The 24,352-nt window shown below is 39.9% G+C and overlaps 1 protein-coding gene across 2 annotated transcripts in view; it reads left to right on the top strand.

Moving 5' to 3' along the window:
- The window catches only part of FKGP (L-fucokinase/GDP-L-fucose pyrophosphorylase), a 231,433-nt gene that overhangs the window by 62,259 nt on the left and 144,822 nt on the right, over window positions 1-24,352 (top strand). For both annotated transcript variants that reach the window (XM_089384560.1, XM_089384561.1), the window contains exon 2: window positions 21,973-22,222. In XM_089384560.1, the coding sequence (XP_089240686.1) occupies window positions 22,039-22,222 (184 nt within the window). In that variant the 5' untranslated portion in view covers window positions 21,973-22,038. The remainder of the gene's footprint in view (window positions 1-21,972; window positions 22,223-24,352) is intronic.

Genomic DNA, 24,352 nt, shown 5'->3' with positions numbered 1-24,352 from the left:
TCCATCCCATCTGCGATGACAGTGCCAAAATAGATTTGATTGAGGAGTACCTTGCTACTGGAGCAAAGGTCTCATCGTAATCAATTCACTCCACCCGAGAGAACCCTCTAGCCACAAATCTGGCCTTGTGTTTCTCCACACTCCCATCTGCTACTTGCTTTACCTTGTAAATCCATCTAGAACTCACCACTGACTTGTTTGTTGGTCTTGGGACCACTTCCCAAACACTGTTTTTGATAATGGAGTCATATTCCTCAACCATGGCATCAACCCATACTGGTTGCTGCACTGCTTCCTCGAATGAGGATGGCTCAACCTCTACACTCTCGCTCATTAGAGCCATGTAGCCAGTGTATTGATCTGGTGACCTCCTCTGCTTGCGTTATGATGTGGGTGCTCCTACATTCTCTCTAGCATCATGCATCAATCTGTCAACCTCTCTGGTGCGCTTCCTTCCATCTCTGGAAGTCTTTGCATGACCTTGTTAAGGGAACATCTCATGGCCTTCTCTTCATCGAACTTCACATCTCCACGAACCACTGTCATCCTGTTGGATGGCAGGTGCACCCGATAGTTGTGAGGTGTATCAGTGTACCCCACAAATATGCCCAACTCAGTTGTTGACTGTAGCTTTTTCTGTGCATCCTTGGTAACATGATAGTAGACTGATGAACCAAAGATCCTGAAGTGTGCCACATCTGATTTCTTATATGAAAAAGCTTCTTCTGGTGTACTCATCCCGAGAATTCGATGTTCGATGAGGGCCTCTGTTCTGCAAATAAACAACAGTGTTGCATGCTTCAACCCACAAGTGCAACGGTAGGCCCTGATCATGCAACATCGTCTGTGCAACTCACACAATACTTCTGTTCTTCCTTTCGGCCACCCCATTCTACTGCGGGTTATGAGGTGCTATTAACTCCTGTTAAATGCCTTCTGAAGCACATAAGTTCTTGAATTCATTCGACACATATTCTCCACTGTTATCGCTTCTGAGAGCTTTAACTTTCCTGCTAGTGTCTTTCTCGACAAGTGCTTTAAATTCACAAAATTTAGCAAACTTCTGATCTTTCTTCTGCATGAAGAAAATCTAGCACTCATGAGAAAAGTTATCAACAAATATTACATAATACCTATGCTTGGCCATGGGTACAATCGAGAATGGTCCACACACATCTGAGTGAACTCTATCAAGGATCGCTTGCGCTCGACTATCTTTATCATGAAAGGAAGCTTTGGTGTACTTCCCCAATGTACACCCTTTACATGTGTCTCTCTGCTCTAGTGTACCCTTGGGAAGTCTTGTAGAAATTTGCTGCATGATCTTCAAAGCTCCATGGTGCAAGTGACCCAATCTTCTATGCCACAACTCACTGATGTCTCGACTCTGCACCTTCTCTTCTTTTGTGCTCAAAGCAGTGCAATCTTCTACATCCAATTTGTAGAGGTTCTTCACCCGAACCTCGATCCGCTTCACCTGTCCTGAGGCTATGTGACGAAGGAAAGCCTTTCCCTTGCTAAATATCACATCGTAGCCACGGTCCTCCAACATGGCAACTGAAACCAAATTCTTCTTCAAACCCAGAACATACATGACATCTTTTAATGTGAGAGGAGAACCAAACTCCCTCTGAAAGGTAACAGTACCAATGACCTTACCGATGCTGGTCGCGCTATACCTCCCATCATCTCCCATCTCGATGTGCATCTGGAGGTCCTTCTCCTCCAAGTCACTGAAGAACTCTTTGTTGCCGGTCATATGGAATGAGGCTCCACTATCTAGGTACCACACACTACCCATCACCGATGTCACCATGCAAACGATGAGGGTGAAATCCAGTTCGAATTGTGAAGCAAGATCTTCACTTGCCGCTCCTCCTGAGGGCTTCTTACCGACCTTCTTGTGCGGACACTTTGTGGCATAGTGTCCCAACTCATGACAGTGAAAACATTTAATCTTCAACATGTCCTTCTTCTTGTCGCCCTGACTGGAATCTGATTTGGAATGGGATGACTTTCCCTTCCCTTTCTTCGCCTTTCTAGCTAAGGCATATTTCTCCTCATCATCATGCTTGGATGAGGATCCATCTTTGGTGTTTTGCCGAATCTCTTCTTGTACCAAGTCAGACCACAATTGCTCCCACTCTGGTAGCTTCTCCCTCCCATTAACTGAGTCTTGGTAACTGTGCCAGCTCTTGGGAAGGCCTAAAAGTGCTAGGCTCACCAGATCGTCTTTAGCAACTATAACACTGAAACTTCCAAGCTCATTCCGATATTGGATGAACTTGGTCAAGTACTTCGGTATTGTGTTGCCCTTCTCCATCTTGATCTTTCTAAGCTTGTCCTTCAGCACCAGCTTCTTGTGGTCACCGCTGTTTTGAAACAAGTCCGTCAAGGCCTTTCACATTGCAAATGGAGTTTCCTTACCATGGAGGTTCGAGACAATATGATCTCGAACTCCTTCTAGGATAATCCTTCTCGCCTTTGCCACACACTTTCTCCACTCTGTTAGATCTTGAGCATCAACTGGCTTAGGAATATCTTTGTCTATGAATTCCTTAAGCCCATTGTCTTCCAACACTGCCTCCATCTTGTCCTTCCAAGCAATATAGTTCGAACTACCCTCAAGAGCATATTTGAGTCTCAATCCGTAGAACGACATCCTGTTGGCTCTAAAGTATGATACTGCAAATTCAATTTCTCTTGTAAAAGACAAACTCGTATTCTCCTCTTCTATAGTGATTTCAGCTCTGATACCATGTAGAAATTCCTTGTAGATTCAAACTGCAGATTGTAATATGCTAAAACAATTGACTTGAATCTACTCTACTCATCAACGAAAACAATAAACGATCGATGAAATCATGAAGCATAAAAGAGAAAGAATTCAATCACACATAACACAATAATTTTTTGGGGAAAGCCACAGCTAAAAACCCCTGCTATTTGTATATTGCATTAATCAGAAAATATGAGAAGATTACAATGCTTTGCTCAAGCCCGAGCAACCTCTGCACTATCTTAATCTATCTCACTGCTTCCCAGACAAGCTCAAGCCAATACTTAGCCAATTCTGCTGCCTTCCAAGATCCTATTTTCTTGTGCAGTTTCCTAGGCAATTAGCCCATATTTAATTGGTAAATTCCACAAATATGAATTCCGCAATCCTCATAGGCCCCTCTCCGATTGCATGCACCACCTGTACAATTCAGATGATTATACAATTGATAGTACATTGTCCTTGAACTCCAATCTCAACTGGGTCTTTCTCTGATTTGACATGCATGAGTTAATTATGAGTGAATCTTCAGTTTACTGGTTGATCAGTGTTGGTTACACCCCACTACTGCAGGTTACACCCCACTGCTGGATCTCCCACTAATTCCTCCATCAATTGGAACTAGTTTAACTGACTTTAACTCAGTTAAACTGAATTAAATAATTACAACTCAAAATAAACTCGACCAAGGCTCCTAACAAGTAGGAGACAATCTACATGACTCAAGTTAGGCCCTCAACTCGAATTAACTGAGCCAACTAAGTCAAATTAACTTAGTTAACTATTACAAGTTGTCATGAGATGTGGAATTACAATTTAATTCCTAATTTAATTTAAGGACAAATTTAAATTAGGATTTTCTTGTTGCATTTTCAACACTTCAATCTCTCTCGAATTCTATGTGGGATGTGAAGAGAATGTTTTTTTCAGAGGAGTGGCGTGCTTTATCATTATGCCGCAAACTAGAGGGAGAGGCCATATGTAGACCAATTTCATACTAGAAAAGCTTTTGTGCAGGAGTGCAGGAGGTGTGTACCATTATTGAACCTTTGGTAAAGGTTCTTCGATTAGTTGATGGAGACAAGCCCACAATGGGCTACTTGTATGAGGCCATGGATAAGGCCAAAGAATCCATTCGTAGCTATTATGAGGATAAGGGGGATGAGGGGTTTGAGAAACAACAACTGATATGGAGAGTGATTAATGAACGATGGAACAGTACACCCCATCGTCTCGTTCATGCTACAGGGATCTACCTGAACCCACATTTTCTTACTCCTCTGGTTTCATATTTGATGCTGAGGTCATGGATGGATTCTTTACTTGTGTTTAGAAGATGGTGTCATCTCCAATAGAATGTGCAGAAATTTCTAAAGAAATAGAGATATATAGGATAACGGGTGGCACATTTAGTTTTGACATGGCTATCCAAGATAGGATGACCAAAATGGCAGGTAAGATTTAGTTTGTTTCAAATTTTATTGTCTCTTCATACTTTGATTCAATTTTCAAATTTCAATTGTTTTCTTATGTTTCTCTTATTTGTTGTAGATGTATGGTGGAAAAGCTATGGTGGCAAACTACCCATTCTCCAAAAGCTTGCCATTCGAGTGCTCAACCAAACATGTAGCTTCTCCAAATGCAAGCGCATCTGGAATGTATTTGAAAAATACATACCAAGAAGCGCACCAGGTTAAAAAATTTCAAATTAATTTTTTGAATTCATTAAAAATTATGATTTATAATTTTATAATTATTAATTTATAGTTTATGACCCTCATATAGCTTGGAGTCCGAATGCCTTAACGACATGGTCTACGTCTACTACAATCTCCGATTGTGGGTGAGGCAACTTCTAAAGATACTTGATGTTGTTGAAGTTTCTAAATCTACTTAGTTTAGAAACCCTTCATGCACATTTTCTGATTTATTCCTACCTACTTGTTATTTTTTCTTTAACAAGTTATTTACAAAGTAAATACTGAAAATAAACAATGGTGCATGCTCAACATATTACAGATCAACAACTAAAAGAAACAAGAACAAACACACCACATGACACCATTATTTTTGGACCAATGTCCCTGGAAAAACCCAATGCGGGAAAATCGGTGCAGCTATCTGAGGGTTTTCTTATTAAGCAATATCAGAGTACAATCTGGGTGTCGAAACTGGCCGACCCAATAGATAATTTCCTTAGCAGCTATACCTCATAGTGTGAGAGAAATCTCCTGGCTGAAACCCCAGAAAATCCTTTCGCCATCTCCTCAGCACAAAACTGTTCTGCAACCCCAGCGTCTGCCCAATCTGGACTGCGTCAGCCCCTCTTTGTCTCACGCTGGCCTTGCGTCAGCCCCAGGAGGCCCTGCGTCAGCTTTCTGGGCCTCTGCGTCAGACACACTGGCCTCTCTGGTGCTCTGCGTAGCACTTGGCTGCCTCTGCGTGGCCCTGCGTGAGCCCTCGCTAGCTTTGCGTCACTCTTCTTGGCTGCTGCTTTGCTCTCCCGACACAATCTCTGCCTTCTCTGTTTCTTTGTACTCAATGCCTTTCAGCTGCTCTCCCGATCACTGATTCTATCTCTCTTAGCAAACCCCGCTCTAGAGAATAGAATCACTAATCACACTAGTGTGTTCTCCAAGTGACCCTCAAGCCCCTTCTTATACTTTTCCTGTTGACATCTCAATGGCTGAGATTAAGTCCCTAATCAACGGCTAAGATTAGATTTGGCTTGATCCATGTCTTTTGGACCATTCTAACACAGATTCATATTAATACACATCAATAATTTATTTTCCCTAAGTTTAGACTTAGGGACTCTATTAAAAATATTAATTATTTTAATATCTCATGATTTATTTAGAATCTGCCCAAACCATTTCTGGGTATTGGAGATTTCATGTGCCCCAACCTCTGCACCAAATTTCGTGGCTAGAGCACATCCGATGCTACCCCAAATCAACAGATGTGGAGGCTATCTCATTGGATGGGATTGACACCACTACTGCATTGAGGGTTGAGGTTGAGAGGCCTATCATGGAATCAACCCTTGATTGGTTAGAGGAGGCAATGGAGGAGGTAGCAGCTACAAGGGAGAGAGGAGCAATAGGAGGAGGAGGTGACACCATCTACCATGGTCACCGATAGAGGACGTATTCTACCTCCTCCTACTTCTTCTAGAGGACATTAGAGTCCAATGCTAGCCCAAGGGCCTTCTTCAACTAAAGGAAAAACTATTACATTTTCTCGCAAAAGAGGCAGAGGAAATCATTAGTTATTTAATGGCACATCTTATATATTAGTTTCCTTTTCATAGTTATGTCTCAATGCATTTATTTTATGTCGTGAACGCTTTAGATACAAAAAAAATTGAAGAAAATGAATATTTTTGTATTTTTTAAATTTTGCAGATGTTTTGCCGATTTTTTCTTTTTTTGGACACTCATCGATTTTATCTTGATCGTGATGTTTGCAACATTGCTTTCAACAAGGTTTTGATATCACGTTGATTTTTTCTACAAGGATGAATAGTAGAAATTGTTCTTCTGATTTGATAATTACTTTCCAATGATTTTCAATCAAGTTATCTATATGTGACATATATCGTTAAGCAATTACACGCAATAATACAATGAAAATAATAGGATCATAAAGAGATAGCCAAGCACAATAGAGACAACAAATTTACCATGGGAAAACCCAACCTTGGGAAAAATCCAACAACTTTTCTTCTAAGGGGAAATTGTTCTTCAACCAATGTTACAAACATCAACATTAGGATAAAATCAACAAGGTCCAGAAAACCAAAAAATCATAAAATCAAGAAAATATCTATAACAATCGGTAAACATTGATAAAATTAAGAGACCACCAAAATATTGATAAAAATCGGCAAAATTCGACTAGGCCAAAAAATTGCAATTTCGCAATAAAATCGGCATGTTATTGGGATATTTTCAACATTGTCTTCAACAATATTTACAATTTCAAGAATACTCTAGAAATTTGTTCCAAAATGCAAGTCCAAGATACTAGTCAAAATACCAGCTAGTCACTGCAGGTCAAAGATAAAAAATTCGACATGAGTTCAAGCTCGGACTTGCGGTCAACTATGGTTGACTATCCTTCAAATATGCTATCAAAGTCTGAATTCTTTGTAGTCAAACATGGACAAAATCTCAGTCAAAATTAGTTTGATTCTTGGTCAAAGTCATCAGGTCAAAACTCGGTCAAATTTAGTCTTATATGCTTTGGTGAAACTTCATATTTCCTTCTCTTTACTTCACATGTGTGGATCAGAAATAGAAGAGATGTGTGATGATTCAAATTGGTTAAAATGAGGAGGTCAACTTGTGTTTTTATATTTGTCAAATGGGTGACTTTTGACCAAAAGTCACACCCCTTCATGGTGGAGCTTGTTGAAGAGTCTACCAGGGCAAGCTATTTAAACCAATTCTCCTTAACCTTAATAATTGCTTATGAACTTTAGTTATATTTTTATGTTTCTTTATTAGTTATTTTCATCAAACGATTTTCAAGAGCAAAAACAATAAAGACAATAAACACAAGAAGTAGGGTCCAAGGCCTGGCAAAACCCCTCCAGAAAGAATCTCTTCTCTTCTTATAAAATTTGCTTCAAATGAGAAAACCAAGACCCAAACCTCTAGACCAAGACCTCCTCCAAGCACCAAGTCAGCCCTCCAAGAATCTCTTCCAGGTAGGTCAAAGATCAACCAAGTCAACAAGGGTCAATTCTTCTTCAACTAGCTTCTAATCTCAACTTCGGATTTGCAATCTTGACCTGCAATTCTCGGCCCTGTAATATCTGCAAAAACCCTAATTCCTTCACATGTGTGAGAGAATAAGGCTTAAAATCAGATCTTCCTTTCTCCTTTTGACTTCTTCTTGCTTCCTTGACCTTCGCTCTTGCTTCCTTCTTGTTCCTTGCTTCAGATCGAACTTGTTTCTTGTGTAGATCGAATTGGTGACAAATGAGGTCGAAGCTGCTTCTATATATATGCTTCTCATGCGGTCGAATACTTCTCTCTAGGCCGACTTCTTGCTGGTAGGGTCGACTTGTGCTAGGAGGCTTATTTTCACTTTCTAGACTCAAAATAAATTCTTTTACAAGATACAACTTGCCCAATAGGGTCTGTTGTCGCACATAATGTCTAGGCACTGCGACAACGACTTAGATCCGGCGCTGTCACCTTGATCCCCAATCTCTGTTTAAGCTGTCTCCCTACAACAAACTAAGGGGGTAGACCCTACGAAAATGGAATGAAGGAGAACTAGTTGGGAACCAACCAGTTCGGGAGACACAGTTAAGCAACCAAGTACTTGTTTTAGATTTAGCAAGACTTATAGGATTCGATTAGATTTAGACGATTGATACCAGTGCCTTATGGAGTCAACTATCTTGCTAGGAAATTTAGGACCAAGTAATTGATGAGTAACTGCTGCTTGGATGAATAACTATCTTATATGAAATGCAGATCCTAAAACTAATGTGAGATGCAGGAATCTTGGTTAATTTTAGTTAAATGCCTATCTAAGTTTTAACCCTTCGATCCTTTCTATATTGAGCCTGATTCTGTAGTAAGTGGCAGAGAGAAGATAAGGTGAAGCACACTAAGGTGTGATTAACGATACCTCTCCTGAAAATCTAACATACCCAGTGCCTCCGGCGCTGCAGAGAATTGTGGCTCTGACGACTGCAAGGTCACTGTTTTAAGTACTAGGAGAAACAGGCTTCTCAAGCAAAGATGGATGGGTACCTATCTTTCTATCGACCAAGCTTATGCTTGGAAGTAAATTTTAATTATGCAAGACTAACTTAATATGCAAATGCACAAGATGATTAGAAGATGGAGCGAGATGAAGCTAGATCAAGGATTGAAAGTGCTTATATCACGATTTATTTCTGAGTTATATGCCAAAGCCTTAATTTCCAAAATAAATATTCACTTCACAAGACAATGACTGAAAGATAAACTTCTTAAAACATTCAGCTCAGCAATGTGCTTAAAATATCACAGTATAATGCCCAATATGAAATTAAATCACAAGCTTATCACTTCAGTTTATCTAATGCAATTATAGCTCAAAGAGAACAAAAACTTCTTCACAATTCTTCAAGATCACCATCAAGATAATGCCAATTATATAGATGCTCAAAATACTCGAGAACTGAAAGATATACAATTTTCTACAAGTCCACGATAGAGTATTCAATAGAAACACTGATTACAATTACTTGAAAATTCTCAAAACTTAATATGCAATAAATATCCAGTAATTCAAGTAAATAAATCCACACTTAGAGCAATTAAAAATATTTAAAATCCAATGCCAATGTTCATGAAACTTATCATGCAAAAGGCTTAAGCACTTAAATTTCGAAGATTAATTACTAGAAAAGACCATGAAATTTAAACACTAATCAAATAAATACTTCCAAGCAATGATTTTCTTAAATAACTCCAATCCAAAAAATATATATTTTATCCTATAGTCAAACTTAGAGGTAATTTAAAATTTAAGTTACTTTGACTATAAAAAAAATTTAAATTTTTACCACAATTTTTTTTAAAGTTTGTGGGCCCCAAAACCAATGTTGCATTAATCATTATCAGGATATTATCAATGAGGGGAAAAAATCGGAAAAAATCGGGAAAAAATCAATAAAAATCGAGAAAAAATCGTAACATACAAAAATATTCATTTTTTTTCAATTTTTTTAATATCTAAAGCATCTACAACATAAAATAAATACATTGACACATAAATATGATAAAAGAACTAATATATAAGATGTTTAATATCATTTCTAGTGCTACATCATGCATAACAGTGAATCATGTCCTGAATAATAAGTCCTAACTCATGACTCCCAACTCAGCCTCAAAATATCAACAAAAAATATAATAATGTATCTCATGAGTCATATTATGAGTCATAATGTCATATACAATGAAATGAACCAAATAACTAAAGTCTAATACTATTGATTTCCTTTGCCCCTCTTGCAAGAAAATGCAATAGCTTTCCCTTTCCCTCTAGATGTAGATGCCGGTGGAGTTGGCAGTGGACTCTGCTGTGCTCTAGAAGCTGAAGAACTAGGAGCTATAGGAGGTAGACCACATCCTCTACTGGTGGCAGGGGTAGCTCGGGTAGGTGGTGTCACCTCCTCCTCCTCCTCCCCCTCCACTACCACCTGCACTAACCAATCATCAGCAGACTCCATGAGAGGCCTCTTGGCCTCAACTCTCCATGCGGCAGTGGTGTCAATCCCATCCAATGAGATGGCCTCCATATTAGGTGTCCTCTCAAGTTGCCTCACCCACAATCGAAGATTGTAGTAGACGTAGACCATGTCATTAAGTTGCTGGGACTCCAACCTGTACAAAGATCATGAAATAATAATTATAAAAAAAATATTGTTTAATGAATTCAAAAAATTATTTGGAAATTTGCAATATTTTAAGTGTTAACCTGTTGCGCTTCTTGTTGTGTATTTTTTCAAATACACTCCAGTTGCGCTCACATCCTGAGGAGCTACATGTTTGGCTGAGGATTCGAATGGCAAGCTTTTGCAGAAGGGGTACCCTGGCACCATACATTCTCCACCATGCATCTACAACAAAATTACAAATAAAATTTTAAATAAACATAAGAAAAAAATGAAATTTGAAAGTTGAATCAAAGTATGAAGTTATGAACTTGAAGAGACAATGAAATTTGAAACAAACTAAAAAATACCTGGCATTTTAGTCATCCTATCAGTCACAGCCATGTCAAAGCCAAATGTGCCACCTGCCATCCTGTATGTCTCAATTTCTTTGGAGATTTCTGTACGTTTTGCTGGAGATCGCACCATCCTATGAACACATGTTAAAAATCCATCCATGATTTCAGCATCAAATACGAACCCACATGCGTAAGAAAATGCGGGGTTCAGGTAGATCCTTGGAGCATGAATGAGACGATGGAGTGTGTTTTTCCATCGTTCATTAATCACTTCCCATAGGAGGAGTTGTCTCTGAAACCCTTCATCTCCCTTATCATCATAGTAGGCCCGAATGGATTCTTTCGCCCTGTCCATGGCCTCATACAAATAGTCTATTGCGGGCTTCTCACCATCAACTAATCGAAGAACCTTTACCAAAGGTTCAGTAACGGTGCACACTTCCTGCACTCCCGCCCAGAAGTCTTCCTGGTATGAAACTAGTTTGCATATGGCCTCTCCCTCTGGTTTGCGGCTCATTGTCAAAGCACGCCACTTCTCTGAAAGAAACATTCTCTTCACATTCCACATAGAATTCAAGAGGGATTGAAGAGATATGAAACTGGTGGCAAACCATGTAATGGCGGGGTGCACCAACTCTTTGTTGTTGGTGAATTTTCTCATCAAGCTAAGCACAGATGTATGATTATATATAAATTTTGTAATGCTTTTTCATGACTCAACAATATCTTTGACAAAGGAAATTTTCCCTATGTCTTCCAACATCAAATCAATACAATGTACAGCACAAGGTGTCCAAAATAAAGTAGGATGCCTCTCCATAAGCATCCTGCCAGTAACAACATAATTTGCAGCATTGTCCGTTATGACCTGGACAACATGTTTTGCACCCACCTCCAAAATAAACACATCCAGCAAATCACATAAAGTTTTTGCATCTTTGATATGTGCAGATGCATCAACACATTTCATAAACATAGTCCCCTTGAGACAACTAACCAAGAAGTTTATAAGGGTTCTCCCCTTTTGGTCAGTCCAACCATCTAACATCACAGTGCATCCTGTTTGTGCCCATGATTCCCTAAACTCCTCCAATCTTTTGGTGCAGTCAACCTTTTCATTTTGAAGAATCCGGCCTCTAAAGTCATGATAAGAAGGGATTTTGTACCCTGGGCCAACAGTTGCAATAGCATCAACAATAGGCTGGAAAAATGGATTATTCCTTACAATGCTGAAAGGAATATCACTCCAAAGGAGAAATTTGGCCAACAACTTGTCAGCTTGTTCTTTCTTAGTTTTTTTAAGCATTGAAGTGATAGATGGTTGTGAACTAGGCATGGTTCTAGGAACAAAAAATGATGAGGCAACTACTGGGTTGGTTGATGCTAAAGTAGAACCAGTGCCACTTCCTTGTTCACCTGAGCCTAACACAGACTTTGTTAGTTGCTTCTTCATTTCTGCTTTGGCCTCTTTATTGTGCTCTAAATTTTCCAATGATCTCATGGCTTTTCAGATGATTTCTGGATTTGTATTTGTGCAAGGTCCTACATCAAATCCAGGGATTTGTGCAAGGTGATACTTCAATCTGTACACCCCCCCGACATATGCTGCCCACACAACTTGTAAGACAAGTTCATTCTATCAATCCCTCCATCAGGGTGACCAAATTCCCACAGAGGGTCCAATTTCCTTGGCATGTTTGACTTTGAACTTGAAGTTGAATGGTGATTCGATGAACCTATGGCAAAATAAGGATTACAATTTACAAGTTACAAAATTACAATTTACATTGTACAAAAACTAAAAAAAATTACGTGCATGACTAACATAAGTTATAACAAAACACATGGAATTTTTGACAATTTAAGAAATTTTAACAAACAAAATGAAAAATCAAATGACAAAAACCCCATCAAGCTTCAAATCAATTCAAAAATATTTGATAACCTATTGAATTTTTTTGATAAACAGTGGGTTACTCAGATTCCAAACCCAACCAAAAACATAGAAAAAACCAAAACCAAGTTACAAAACACAAAATGTTAGGTGCCCATACCGGTTTGATGGAGAAAATTTGTCTCCTCCTTAGCTCTCACTCCATTTTTCTCTTCAAATCAATGGATTCAGCGCCCAAACGACCAAGAGGTCACTCCAAAACCCCGTCGCTATTGGCGTGCCGCTGTCTACTGTGCAAATGAATTAAAAACAATCGTGATTTTTTGTTATATAACGCGCTGTTGGTAAGGGCCACGAATTTTCAGGCTGAATCGCGATTTTTATGAAAAAATCACGATTATTTAAAAAAATCATTTCATAAAAATCGCCCAAAAAAATACATGTATTTATCGCGCAATAATATCGCCGGTTTCAAAAAACCGCGATTTTAAATCACGATTAGTGCAACATTGCCCAAAACCCTTATCACATAAACTCAAAAGGACTTAGATTTTTAAAACAAATTTATGTCACTCCTTAAAAATCCCTTAAAATTAAATGTGATAATGTTTGTGAATTATAATTTATTGAAAGGGCCAAAATAAATCTAACGTGGATTTTTTTTTCATGGGCCAAAAGTTAGTTTTATGATAAAGTTGAATTTAATTTTTGTTTTTAATGGGCCAAAGGCCACACATCAAAAATAAAATTTAAATCAAAATGTAAAGAGAAATTGATTTTTTTTTTTTTAAGGGCCAAAGGCTTATCTCAAAAATATTAAATTAAACTGAAAGTCAGGAGGTTTGGGTGCAGGATACGAATGGCAGCGGGAGATAGGTCACGTGGAGGCAACAAGGGAGAGATGCATGCAGGTTCGAGGGAGCAACAAGGAAGGGACGAGGAAGCATCGCAGAGGAAACGCAGCAAATGGGAAAGGAGGGGCTAACGCACAGAGGGACAAGGAGATGGGCAGAGCTGTGAGGACGGAGAAGCAAGGAAGGGACGCGGAAGGAAGATGCAACGAGAATGAAGGGGAAAAGAAAACAAAGGCAGGAGGATGAAGGATGCGTGTAGAGGACGCAGAAAGGAAGAGGGAGCCGAATGAGGGAGACGAGGATGAATAAGGAAGATGAGGGAAAACACAGCAGAAAGAAGGAGATAAGATAAGATAAGATAATTTTATTAATGTTCAACAAATGACCATAAAGAGGTTAATGGGACTGTCGGTTATAATGATTACATCATGCCAAGCAGGTGGACCAAATGGTCCCCTTTAACATTTCTTATAAAAAGCAGAAAATACATCTATAATCTAAGTAAATGTAAATGTAGAAGCTAGAAGCTCTCGGCCTCGAAACAAAGCACTGCGATGAAGCAGAGAAGGAGAAGAAGAAGAAGGAGAAGAAAAGGCAGGGGTCTCCTGTCCAGATCCTACTCCTAACATCCGAGGTCGAGAGAAGAAAACTGAGAGAAGCATGTCAAAGTCTGCTGTCCTGTGGGCATACTGGGCTGTCGCCTGGAGGTTCTAGGGCGCCTCCCAGGGGTGGATCCAATCCTGGAGCGCTGGTGCAGTCTGGTGGGTCGGCCCCCCCGGGACCGCACTGATCTGGTCTCAGTGTCTGTGGGTCAGTCAATGGTTCTTTTGGTGCCCCGCGCTGATGGTAGCACCCTAAAGAAGTCCGTGATCTTCTGCGTGGTGTCCGATCTGGTGGGGGGCTGAAGAAAACAGGCCCGAAATTTGAAGGCCTCCTGGAGATAAAGTGCAAGGCATCTCAGATCAACATATCTGAGGAAGCTGGTCAAAGTCTGAGAAGACCTGAAGAGACAATGGAAACAACCTCGAATCTCGTAGTAAGCAAGGCATCCGAAGATGAAGTGTGTCTCTGTCTCTATCTCTTGTAAATGACAGAGTTGCAAATCCTATCTGCCCTATTGATGTGGTGATCTGTCTCCACCCGAAGTCTGTGAGACCCAACTCTGAATTGCCCGAGGGCGATTCTAAGGGCATGCATCCAATGCTGGAACGTGTACTGGGGTTTGATGATGAGCCCATCCCTGATTTCCAGGCAATGCACCGCGTAGAAGGCCATTTTTGGATGCAACCCATTCGGAGGATTGGTCCATGTAATCTAAATGTATCGTCTGTAAATATCCTCCTTAATGATTTTATTCAGCTCTTGCTGATTGAGGAGGTGGCCAGGAGCATTCAAAGAGTATTGAAAATGAGGGAGATGGCCAATATGGATTCCTGAAGCCTCTAGAAGCTCTGTCACACCGGTGTACCAACATTTGGATCGGCTTGTCTGCATACGAGCGATGTTCTCCGAGGAGCAATATGCTAAATATGGGTATTTGTCACGACCCTTCCTCGTGTCTGTCAGGCCTTGGAGCCTGTGCAGGAGCAACACTAACCTGAATATCACCTCTAGGCAGAAAGGTTGAGCCCTGAACTCTGCTAGAATGATGTGTTGAGGAACTGTCTGCTTGCACCTAATGAAACGACGCAAAAGGAGGGTCTGGACCCACTTCGCTGAGGCCCAATCTGACTCTAGGAGAGAGGGACCCCAAATCTCTGAGCCGTATAGCACTGTGGGGCGAATCAAAGTGTCCATGATGCTCATTTTGGATGAGATGTCCTGGAAATGGTGCCGGAAACACTGCCTCTCTTGAAGGGCTAGGGAGCCATACCCTTTGTTGATCTGAGGTTGAAGGGCTGGCCGTACGCTGAAGCGAGGCCTTAAGAACTGAACTCCCAAATATGTGTAGGTGCTGACAATCTCAATCTCTTCTCCTTCAAATAGGAAGTGGAAGTCCGAGGTTTTCTTCACTCCATTGAAGACAATAACTTTGGTTTTACCCAAGTTCACAGTTAGATGCCTCCGGTCACAAAAAGCTGCGAGAGCATCCAACTCAATGGTGCACGAAGCGGGGGCGAAGCGGAAGCGTCATTTTCCAAAAATCTAGGAAGCGAAGCGTCCGCGGAAGCGTCTACTATACATATATACATTTTTGCATTTATACTCAAAACAAACATCCCAGATAGCAAATTAATTGTAGAAGACATGAAAACATGCATATTTTTGCATAAATCAAGATAGATATAACATCCTTTGTACATTAATGATTAATTATTCGAGCATCAACCATTTAGATGCATCAACCATCTAGAATCTAGATTCTGATTCTTCTCCTCTTGTCTAGCTTTTGCCTCTACCTCGATTGTCTAGGGATATTAGTCAACATTGCCCAATTTTGATCAAACTACCTAATTCAAGACTTAAAATATGGTAGAAAAAGCTTAGCATGCTTGATCGATGATTTTGACTTGATTGAAAGGTAATTTTTTGCTAAGGGCGTGCCGCGTGACAAAGGAGTTCAACAATTAACACCACCAACACTAGGGTACATATAGGGCTTGGTGCTCTTGATTAAATGCTAATCGCATACCTTCATACTTGATATAATCTAATGAAATGCCACAATCCCATTGATCCTGAATTCTTGAAAACTGTTAAGTCTGCTGAATTTTGAATAGGATATGAAATTCTATTTTCTCCATATGAAGTCCAATGAGGCTGGAACCACTCTCAAACATCCTGAGTCATTTCATGGTAATGTTAAAAATTTAAGTAAAAGGATGAAAACGAAAAATAAAGGAGAATGTCACTTTTACTTTAAGAATTTAACATTACCATGAGGGAGCATTTGCTATATTTATATTTTTTTTTGCCTTCATTCGTCACCCTAACCCAAGGTGGACCCACCCCCAACAAGCAAACTCACCTAAAATTTAAAAAAAAATTGAAAAAAAAAACGATTTTCTAAACGCTTTTCCAGAAGTGTTCGGAAGCGCACGGGAAGCGTACGCTTTCTCCTTCGAAGCGCCACGCTTTCGACGCTCGAAGAGCGCTTCGATGCTTCGGAAGCGACGCTTTTGTACCACGCTTCCGAATTTCCAGGAAGCGGCAAAAAATTCGGAAGCACGCTTCCGGCCAAGCTTCCTAGGTGCTTCCGTACGGGACGCGCTTCGGGGCTTGGAACCATGGGGGGGGGGGGGGCGCTTCGTGCAACATTGATCTAGCTGTCTATGAAGGCCTTCTTGAGAGGAGGCAATAAGGGCAATATCGTCTACAAAGAGGAGGATGGAAATCAGGACCTGGTGAAGAAGACACCCATCTGTATCCTAGATATGTTCCCGGAGGAAGGACTCAAGCTCATCGATATAGATCCTGAATAAAGTAGGAGAAAGGGGGCATCCTTGCTTGACTCCAATGGTGCTTTGGATGAAATCCAACATTCCTCCGATTGTGCGGAGACGACCAAGGACGACCTTATAGAGGCGCATGATAGTTGTCAGGAGAGTCGAGGAAATGCCAACCTCTCTTAGCCTCTGGAAAAGATCTTCCCTCGGGACTGAGTCAAAGGCCTTCCGGAAGTTTACAAAGCAACAATACACTTTAGAGGATCGATGCCTAGCCTCCTCGATCACCGCACAAAGAGTAAGGATGTGGTCGATCATCTGGTGGTCTGGGCGGAATCCTGCTTGGCCCTTGGCCCTGAGTTGTCTCTACTCAAGGAAATGGGAGAGTGTCCTGTGGAGTGTTGTAGCATATAGCTTGGAGAATGTGTGCCCAACCATGATTGTCCTGTAGTTGTTGGGGTCGGAAGTAGGCCCTGACTTGTGGATTGGGTAGATAATGTGGTGTGACCAACCATCCGGAAATCCATCCCGAACCACCTGGTTGAAAAGGTCCACCAGATATCCTACTACGGGGCGAAGTCCATGCTTGAAGAATTCTGCCCGGAAGCGTTCTTCATCTGCTACCCTGCTGCTATTGATTGTCCATATTGCCTCTCTGATATCTTTGTCGGAGAAAAGGTGGCAGGAGGTGGGGGGTGAAGTAACCTGAATCAGAGGCTGCCCAGGAATGTCATACAGCTGGGAGGTGTGAGAGAACATTGAGGCAGGATCAAGGTCGACTGGGGTAGGTGAGCGCCGGGAAAGGAAGGTCCCCTAGAAATCTTTAGGGGAGTGAAGGAGGAGAGTAGAAAGAACCTGTCTCCTATGGGCAATGAAAAGGCGCTTCTTGCGGCGAAGGAGGCGATGGTACGCTGAACAGAGGTCTGGGTATGTTGGTAAGGAGTTCTAGAATGCGTGTTGGAGGTCCTGGTGCATAGACTTGCATTCCTGGTCATACCATTTATTCATAGGGCAATTTCTCGGTTTGTGGGAGGTGGTGGTAGTACGGTTAGAATGGGGGAAGGATTGGAGTGCAGCTTCCGAGATTGCATATGAGAGGCACTGGAATTTGTCCTTGGCAGAGCTGAGAGAGGCGAAATGGGACTCCGATGGGAGTGTCTGTCTGAGGATAGAGGAGAAGAGATCAGGGTCACCCTCCTCAAATCGGAAGGTGGTCCTGGGAGGGCTGCGGGGAAGAGTAGGAGATGGATTCGGGAGGTTAAACTGCAGAGAGAGTGAGAGAAGTGCATGATTTGCGAGAGGGAGGAGATCTGGGTTTGCAATAGCGTAGTCAACCACACTTGCTCTGCCTCCAAATGGTCTGCAGGTAAAGAAGTGCGAGGATGGGAAGCATGGTAGGCCATTCAGAATTACCAACTCATGAGATTCTCCCAACTGTAGTAGATATCTCCCATAGGCTGTGGTGGGTCCCAAGTAATCCTTGGAGGTCCGGTGCATGCTGATCGTGGTCGGGTCAATCCCCCGAGTGCAAAATATATCCTCTGTCCGGTCGTGCATAGGCATCTGGAGGTCTTTGGTCCGGGCATTGAAGTCCCCCGTGAGAATGACGTCCCCTACTGCTGAAAACCTGGTGATGTCAGAGTACAGGTCTGTAAAAGGGTCTCCGTCTGAGCTATTGTGAATAGCTTAGGAAGACGAGATAGGTGGGAAGTAAGAAAGAAAAACACAGGCAAAGGAGAGAGGGTTTGCAGATCAGAAGAAGGGTAGTGTTTGAGATGTTGAGGGAAAATCGTAGGGGTTTAGCAGCGAAATGTAAAGGGTTTCAAAATGCAAGGGAGTAGAGAAAAGAGGAAGCAAAAAGCTGGAGCTTCAAGGCAACAAATAGGAGAAGAAAAATGGTAGCTCAAGGGCCCTAAAAATTAAAAAAAAATTCCCAGAAATTTATATTTTAAATTGATATATTTCTGCTTCAAATTTGTTCTTAGAAAAACCTCAGATTTGAACCTTCCCTGCAAACAAATTGTTTTTTGAGACAAGATCTTGCCCTCCAGGGCCTAGATCTATCTCAAATCTTGAAAAATCTCCTTAAAAAACCTTTAGATCTATACCTGCACAAACAACAGACAAAAACCCAGAAACCCCATACAAATATATAAAAATCTGAAATTAAAACCCCAAGTTAGAAGATCAAATCTAAAATTTCTAAATATTTATACAATTAAAATTACAGATCTATCAGATCTGAGGAGTATGAGTTCGACTCCGCTCCCAGATCTGAAGATTTCAGGCTCCTGCTAGCCAAATCTAACTATTTAGCACAATATTTTGAAGATAAATAATTTTTTAAATTTTAGGTACTAGCCCAGAAAATCCCTGCAAAATATATTTTGTTAGATAATCTCGGAGTTTTAATCCGGAAGGCTCTCCAGATCTTAAGTTTCGAGAGTCGGCTGGTCCAACCGAGGACTTCCCCAAACGCCCAAAATCTCTGAATAAAGATGACTTCTGCACACTTAAAATATAAGTCGTCAAATTAATAGAGGTATAAAATAACGATTAAATCTTCAAAGATTGGAGATACCTGCCAATCGAATAAAAATCTTAATGCTATCTTAAAACCCAACAATTTAAGCAAGATACATGTGCAATAAATTGATCTACAAGAGCTATTAACCAACAACTTATAAATAAGATTAGCTAAAAAATTAAATTTAAACACACGTTACCATAAGATACCAGAGAGGAACACTACCATCAAGTAAGACCCCAAAGACTTTGCGTTGTATTATTCCAGAAAAAAAGGTTTACAAGAGCTTCAAAAGCTAGTACACGATTCAATGATCAGATCATTTCGAATGACAAATGACCTCTAATTTATAGATTAATTCTCCAATGGGCTAGTTGGCTTGATCCTTGTCAAAGTAATCTATACCGTTAAACAAAATTTAATTATCTTTTAATCTCTTTAATCAAAATTATTTTATTTTTTGAGGAAATTCGAATTTTTCATTTAATTGAATTTTAATCAAGTCAAAATTAATTATTTTGAGTTGATTTCCTCAAAGAATTGACTTTGACTTAACTACCAAGGCCCCAGGGTCTAAAGCCTCTTGAAATTTTTAATATTCCCTTGGCCGGGGATCTCCAAAAATTAACTCTTCTAGAACCCACGAATTTTTTAATTTGGAGAATTAATTTTTCCTAGGACTTAAAACTAATTAAATTTCTGGCTTATAATTTTAATTTATTTTTGCCAGAAAATTTAATTAATTGACTCATGAGGGGATTAATAAATTTTCCAACCCTCAAATAATTTAGCCATGGTGTCTAAATATGAGGGACCATGCGATAAAATATCTTTTACATCAATATATTACAATTTAATACATGAAGGGGAAACACCTGTTGTAAACCCTCAATCATTTACCCAATTTTGCGACTCAAATATGATCTAGTGGACTAGATAATTTGTAATAAAGCAATTTAGCCAATTAGCTTAAATAACTCCCAAATTACTTTACAGAAGACTTGACTAGAACACTAGGATTTACCTAAAATCTTGACAACAAAATCCACCCTAGCTTTGGGGTGGGGTTGGAGGGAAAAACTCTGCTGACTATCCATGTTTAGAAACACACATGAATCAGTGAGACAAAAAACCTCCTAGGATAGAAATCGTCACCAAAAAGGTAGGATTACCTAGGTTGTTACATACATAGATGGTCTTACTAAGATCATTTACATTATAAACTTGCAGAATGGGTTGACAACTTTTACAAAAAGATCACTGAAGATGATGATGAAATCTGGATAATCTTCATTGCTTGAGCATGATGGAATTTGTGTGCGAAAATGTACACTGCTATAGGGTAGTTGACGCAGAGTGGTCAACAGGGTCTTATACAAATGATATTGACTTTATTGATTCATGACAATAATCGTTATGACATGAAAAACCCTAGAAGCATGAAGAATATGCATAACCTAGTTGACCAATCAAAAGAAGCATGAAAACCATGCTTGAAAATAATATTTTTTCTTTCTTCTTTTGCTTGTTACACAAGATATACATAATGACATGAGTACAATGACAATTATAAAGACCGAAACTAGTTACATTTTCCAATAGAGCTGACTTGATCATTTGGGGCCTACATGAAGCCCAAAAAATATGAATTTTAATTTTTCATTTTCATAATTTTCCTTGGTCGACTTGGGAGGCCTTTTGGCATGTGGGAGTACCTTCCGATGCTACAAACAATCAACACTTATGAGAAGAGAAAGATAGTGATTATTTTTGAAGAAGGAGACAGATTCTTCTCATACCTAATTTTTCTTTGAAATCCTTTATAATCAGCATTTGGCACTCTGGCACCTAAAGAAACGATGGAAAAGATATTATTTGCACCCCTTTTCCCCTCAGTACTTCAGGGTTTCTTTACACTTCAACACTTCGAGGAAAGAAGAGAAAGATAGTATGTGCGTGTTTGATTTTGGTACTTAGTGCCATGTTATTTGGAATAAAGGGGAAGAGCAGCACTTTTAAACCTAGAAAGAAAGAATGACCACAGGTAGCCAAAGGTAGCTTATGGTACTGTAAAAATGCATCAGAATATTCCACCTGGCTAGGCACTGAATAGTCAGGATCTTGTACCCCATCAAAAACAAATTAAACTAAGAGCTAATTATGTGGACAAAACGTAAGTGCAAAATCAAACAAAAATTTGTCAAGTACATAGAGTCAAGTCTGATGTGTATCTTCGAACTGGAGGATTGTTTGATCTGTCTTTTTGATGTTCCATAAAATCTTGTGAGCTGAGATTAAAATGTAGCAGAGGATAACACTTCTCCAGGACCTTCCAAACAAATCTAGCATGCTATTTGAATAGATCTCATGCTAGACTAAATTTTGGGGTGTAATTCTATCATAAGATAATTTTGAGCACTAATGTAATTTGACTCCCTAATTGCTGGTTTGCTTTTCCACTATTAATTAAAGCACACATCCTTCTTTCTATATAGACTTGCCATTGATTTCTTTTGAAGGATGCTTTGAGTTCTGTGTTCTTTAGAAGAGGGAATCTTTATTTAGGTAACAGAACAGATCATTGAGCTCTTTTAATTTACTTGATCGATGTACTACATAGTACAAATGACGGTGCTGGTATTCCTGCACATGTTCATTTGGATAATTTCAATGCTTAATTATGCACTGTGGTTTTTCAAAGTATATAAGTGCAAATATTTTGCTGCTTTGATTCTTTTCTGACAATCAGATGAATGATTGCTGAGATTATTTTGGAACCAATGCAGGTGTTCTTAGATTCAGTTAATGGTGAAGAACCATATGGTTCAAATATTTTTAATCAGCTGGTTAAAATGCGTATCTTATTGGTTCATGCTGGTGGAGATTCTAAACGGGTTCCATGGGCAAATCCAATGGGGAAAGCTTTTCTACCACTACCATACTTGGCAGAGGAGGACCCTGATGGGCCAGTTCCATTGCTCTTTGATCATATACTTGCAGTTTCTTCTTGTGTGCTAAAAGCTTTCAAGAATAAAGGTTTTCTTTCCTCCCACCTATGCCATTTGCATTTGTGCAGACTTAGGCTTTGTTTTATATTTAATCATGGATAAAGAGGACATTCAAATATAGAAAGTCAAGTTTGTTCTCGCTAAATGGCATCTTAAAGATATTTTTACTTTAGGCTTGGACAGGTTTGTTTGTACCCTGTTATTATTGAAGCTTTTAATTATTATTTGACTCAGAAAATGAAAGATAAAATACATGAAGGGTTGCAACTCTCTGGTGAGACAATCACTCACTTAGGAGACTACACCACAACATTCACTTGTATTCACCAGGCCAACAAACTATTACATATATAGGATTAGATTATTATTGAATAGATTCCTAGAATATAGGAACTGCCAACCAACAAAGTCTAATTAAGGCAAACAGTTCAACCAGTTCTCTAACAATACATAACCAACACTATTATTAGGAGAATCTCCATATTTCTCCATTACTCCAATACTCCCCCTTAATGGAGAAATGTGTTTTCTACCACACCCAACTGATTCCTTCCAAGATGCTTTGTAAAGATCTCAGCCACATTTTTATTAGTATTACAATACACTAAATCAATTTCCCGGGACTGCATCTTTTCTCTGACAAAATGCTAATGTGTCTTAATATGTTTTCATCTTGCGTGGTACACAGGATTGTTGGCTAAATTAATAGTGCTTTGATTGTCACACCCATTGACGTTTTCAGTACTTCTCCTACATCTTCAAGAACTTGCCTCAGCCAAATTGCTTCACAGGTAGTACTGCACAAAGCTGTGTACTCAACTTCAGTGGATGACAAAGAAATACTTGGCTTGTTTCTCGCTGCACCATGCCACAATCCCAGATCCAAGGCTGAATGCATAACCTGAAGCTGATTTTCTGTCATTAGGATTCTCAGCCCAATCTGAATCAAAATAGCCTGCCAACTCAACATTAAAATTATTATTGTATTTAATACCGAAGTTAATTATTCCTTCTAGATACCGAAGAACTTGCTTGACTTCTTTCTGTTAATTTTAGGTATGTTCTATGCTAGAGCAATTTATTTAATTTTCACAGTTAGCAATCACATCAGCATTAAGGTAAACTGCAGATAGAACATAAACATAAATCGCAGAAGACAAGCCAAGACAAGAGGACACAAGATGTGGCGCCAGCCAGGGACAAACCCCAATGTGGGGAAACCCTTGATCAATTCTTCTTTTATGTTCTTCAATAGTTCAGCAGAGAAAGAGAGAAAGATAGTACATTTACAACAGAAGTCAATACTTTGACTTTCTATATCTATATGAGATCAGTTGAAGACATGTTGCTTCAACTGATTCTCCAAGGTGATTTCTTCACCTATCATAGCGCTGCATCTTGTCCACTTGCTGCACCTCTACGTACTGCACCATGCTGCTCTAATCATGACCATGCTATGCACTTCATGTTGCTGCCCCTGTCACTGAGCTGCTCCAATTATTGAGCTGTTCTTTATCACGGATCTGTACCCAGTGTTGTATTCATTGCTGATCTGCACTCAATGTCTGCTATGTTGCATTTTATTATTGTTGCACCTATCATTTGTTGTCACATCATGCAGTAATAAGTTTATCAGCCTTAGCTGCTTGCTATGGCTTGCAGTCTAGCAAAGCAGCTAGTCTATAATTCCTGATTCCTTCCAGCATACCTTTGAGCCATTGCTGCCACATGTTATTGCTGCTGTCCCATTGTACCATAGCTGCCACATGTTATTGCAGCTGTTCCATTACTAGCACATTGCAACTCCTATGTGACAGTGTATAGAATCTCCTTATCAATGAAGAGACCTCTCCAATCAAACAAGTCAAAGCACAAGTTACCATACTTTGCACTTCTGTTTATGGGCAGTGTTTTGGTCACTGGTTAGGGCTCCCACTGTAACCTACAGCAATCCAAGTCATGCCCAAAACACACCTTTAATTTGTGCGGCCTCCTCTTCTTTTCAAGTTATGTGACCTCGCTGTTTGAGGAGGCACCTACAGCTCTTTGTTTGATCCTCAAAACAGCACCTACAGGCCTGCGGCCTAGTCACAACAGAACAGTCCCTTACTCGGCCTGTTTTAGGAGGAATCCCTGCGTTTACTAACCCAGAATAGTC

Source organism: Pinus tabuliformis, chromosome Q (assembly GCF_031772625.1).
Source record: "Pinus tabuliformis cultivar Carrire ecotype Pingquan chromosome Q, CPIR1, whole genome shotgun sequence".
Lineage (NCBI taxonomy): Eukaryota > Viridiplantae > Streptophyta > Pinopsida > Pinales > Pinaceae > Pinus > Pinus tabuliformis.
This window is presented reverse-complemented; position numbering and strand designations above follow the sequence as displayed.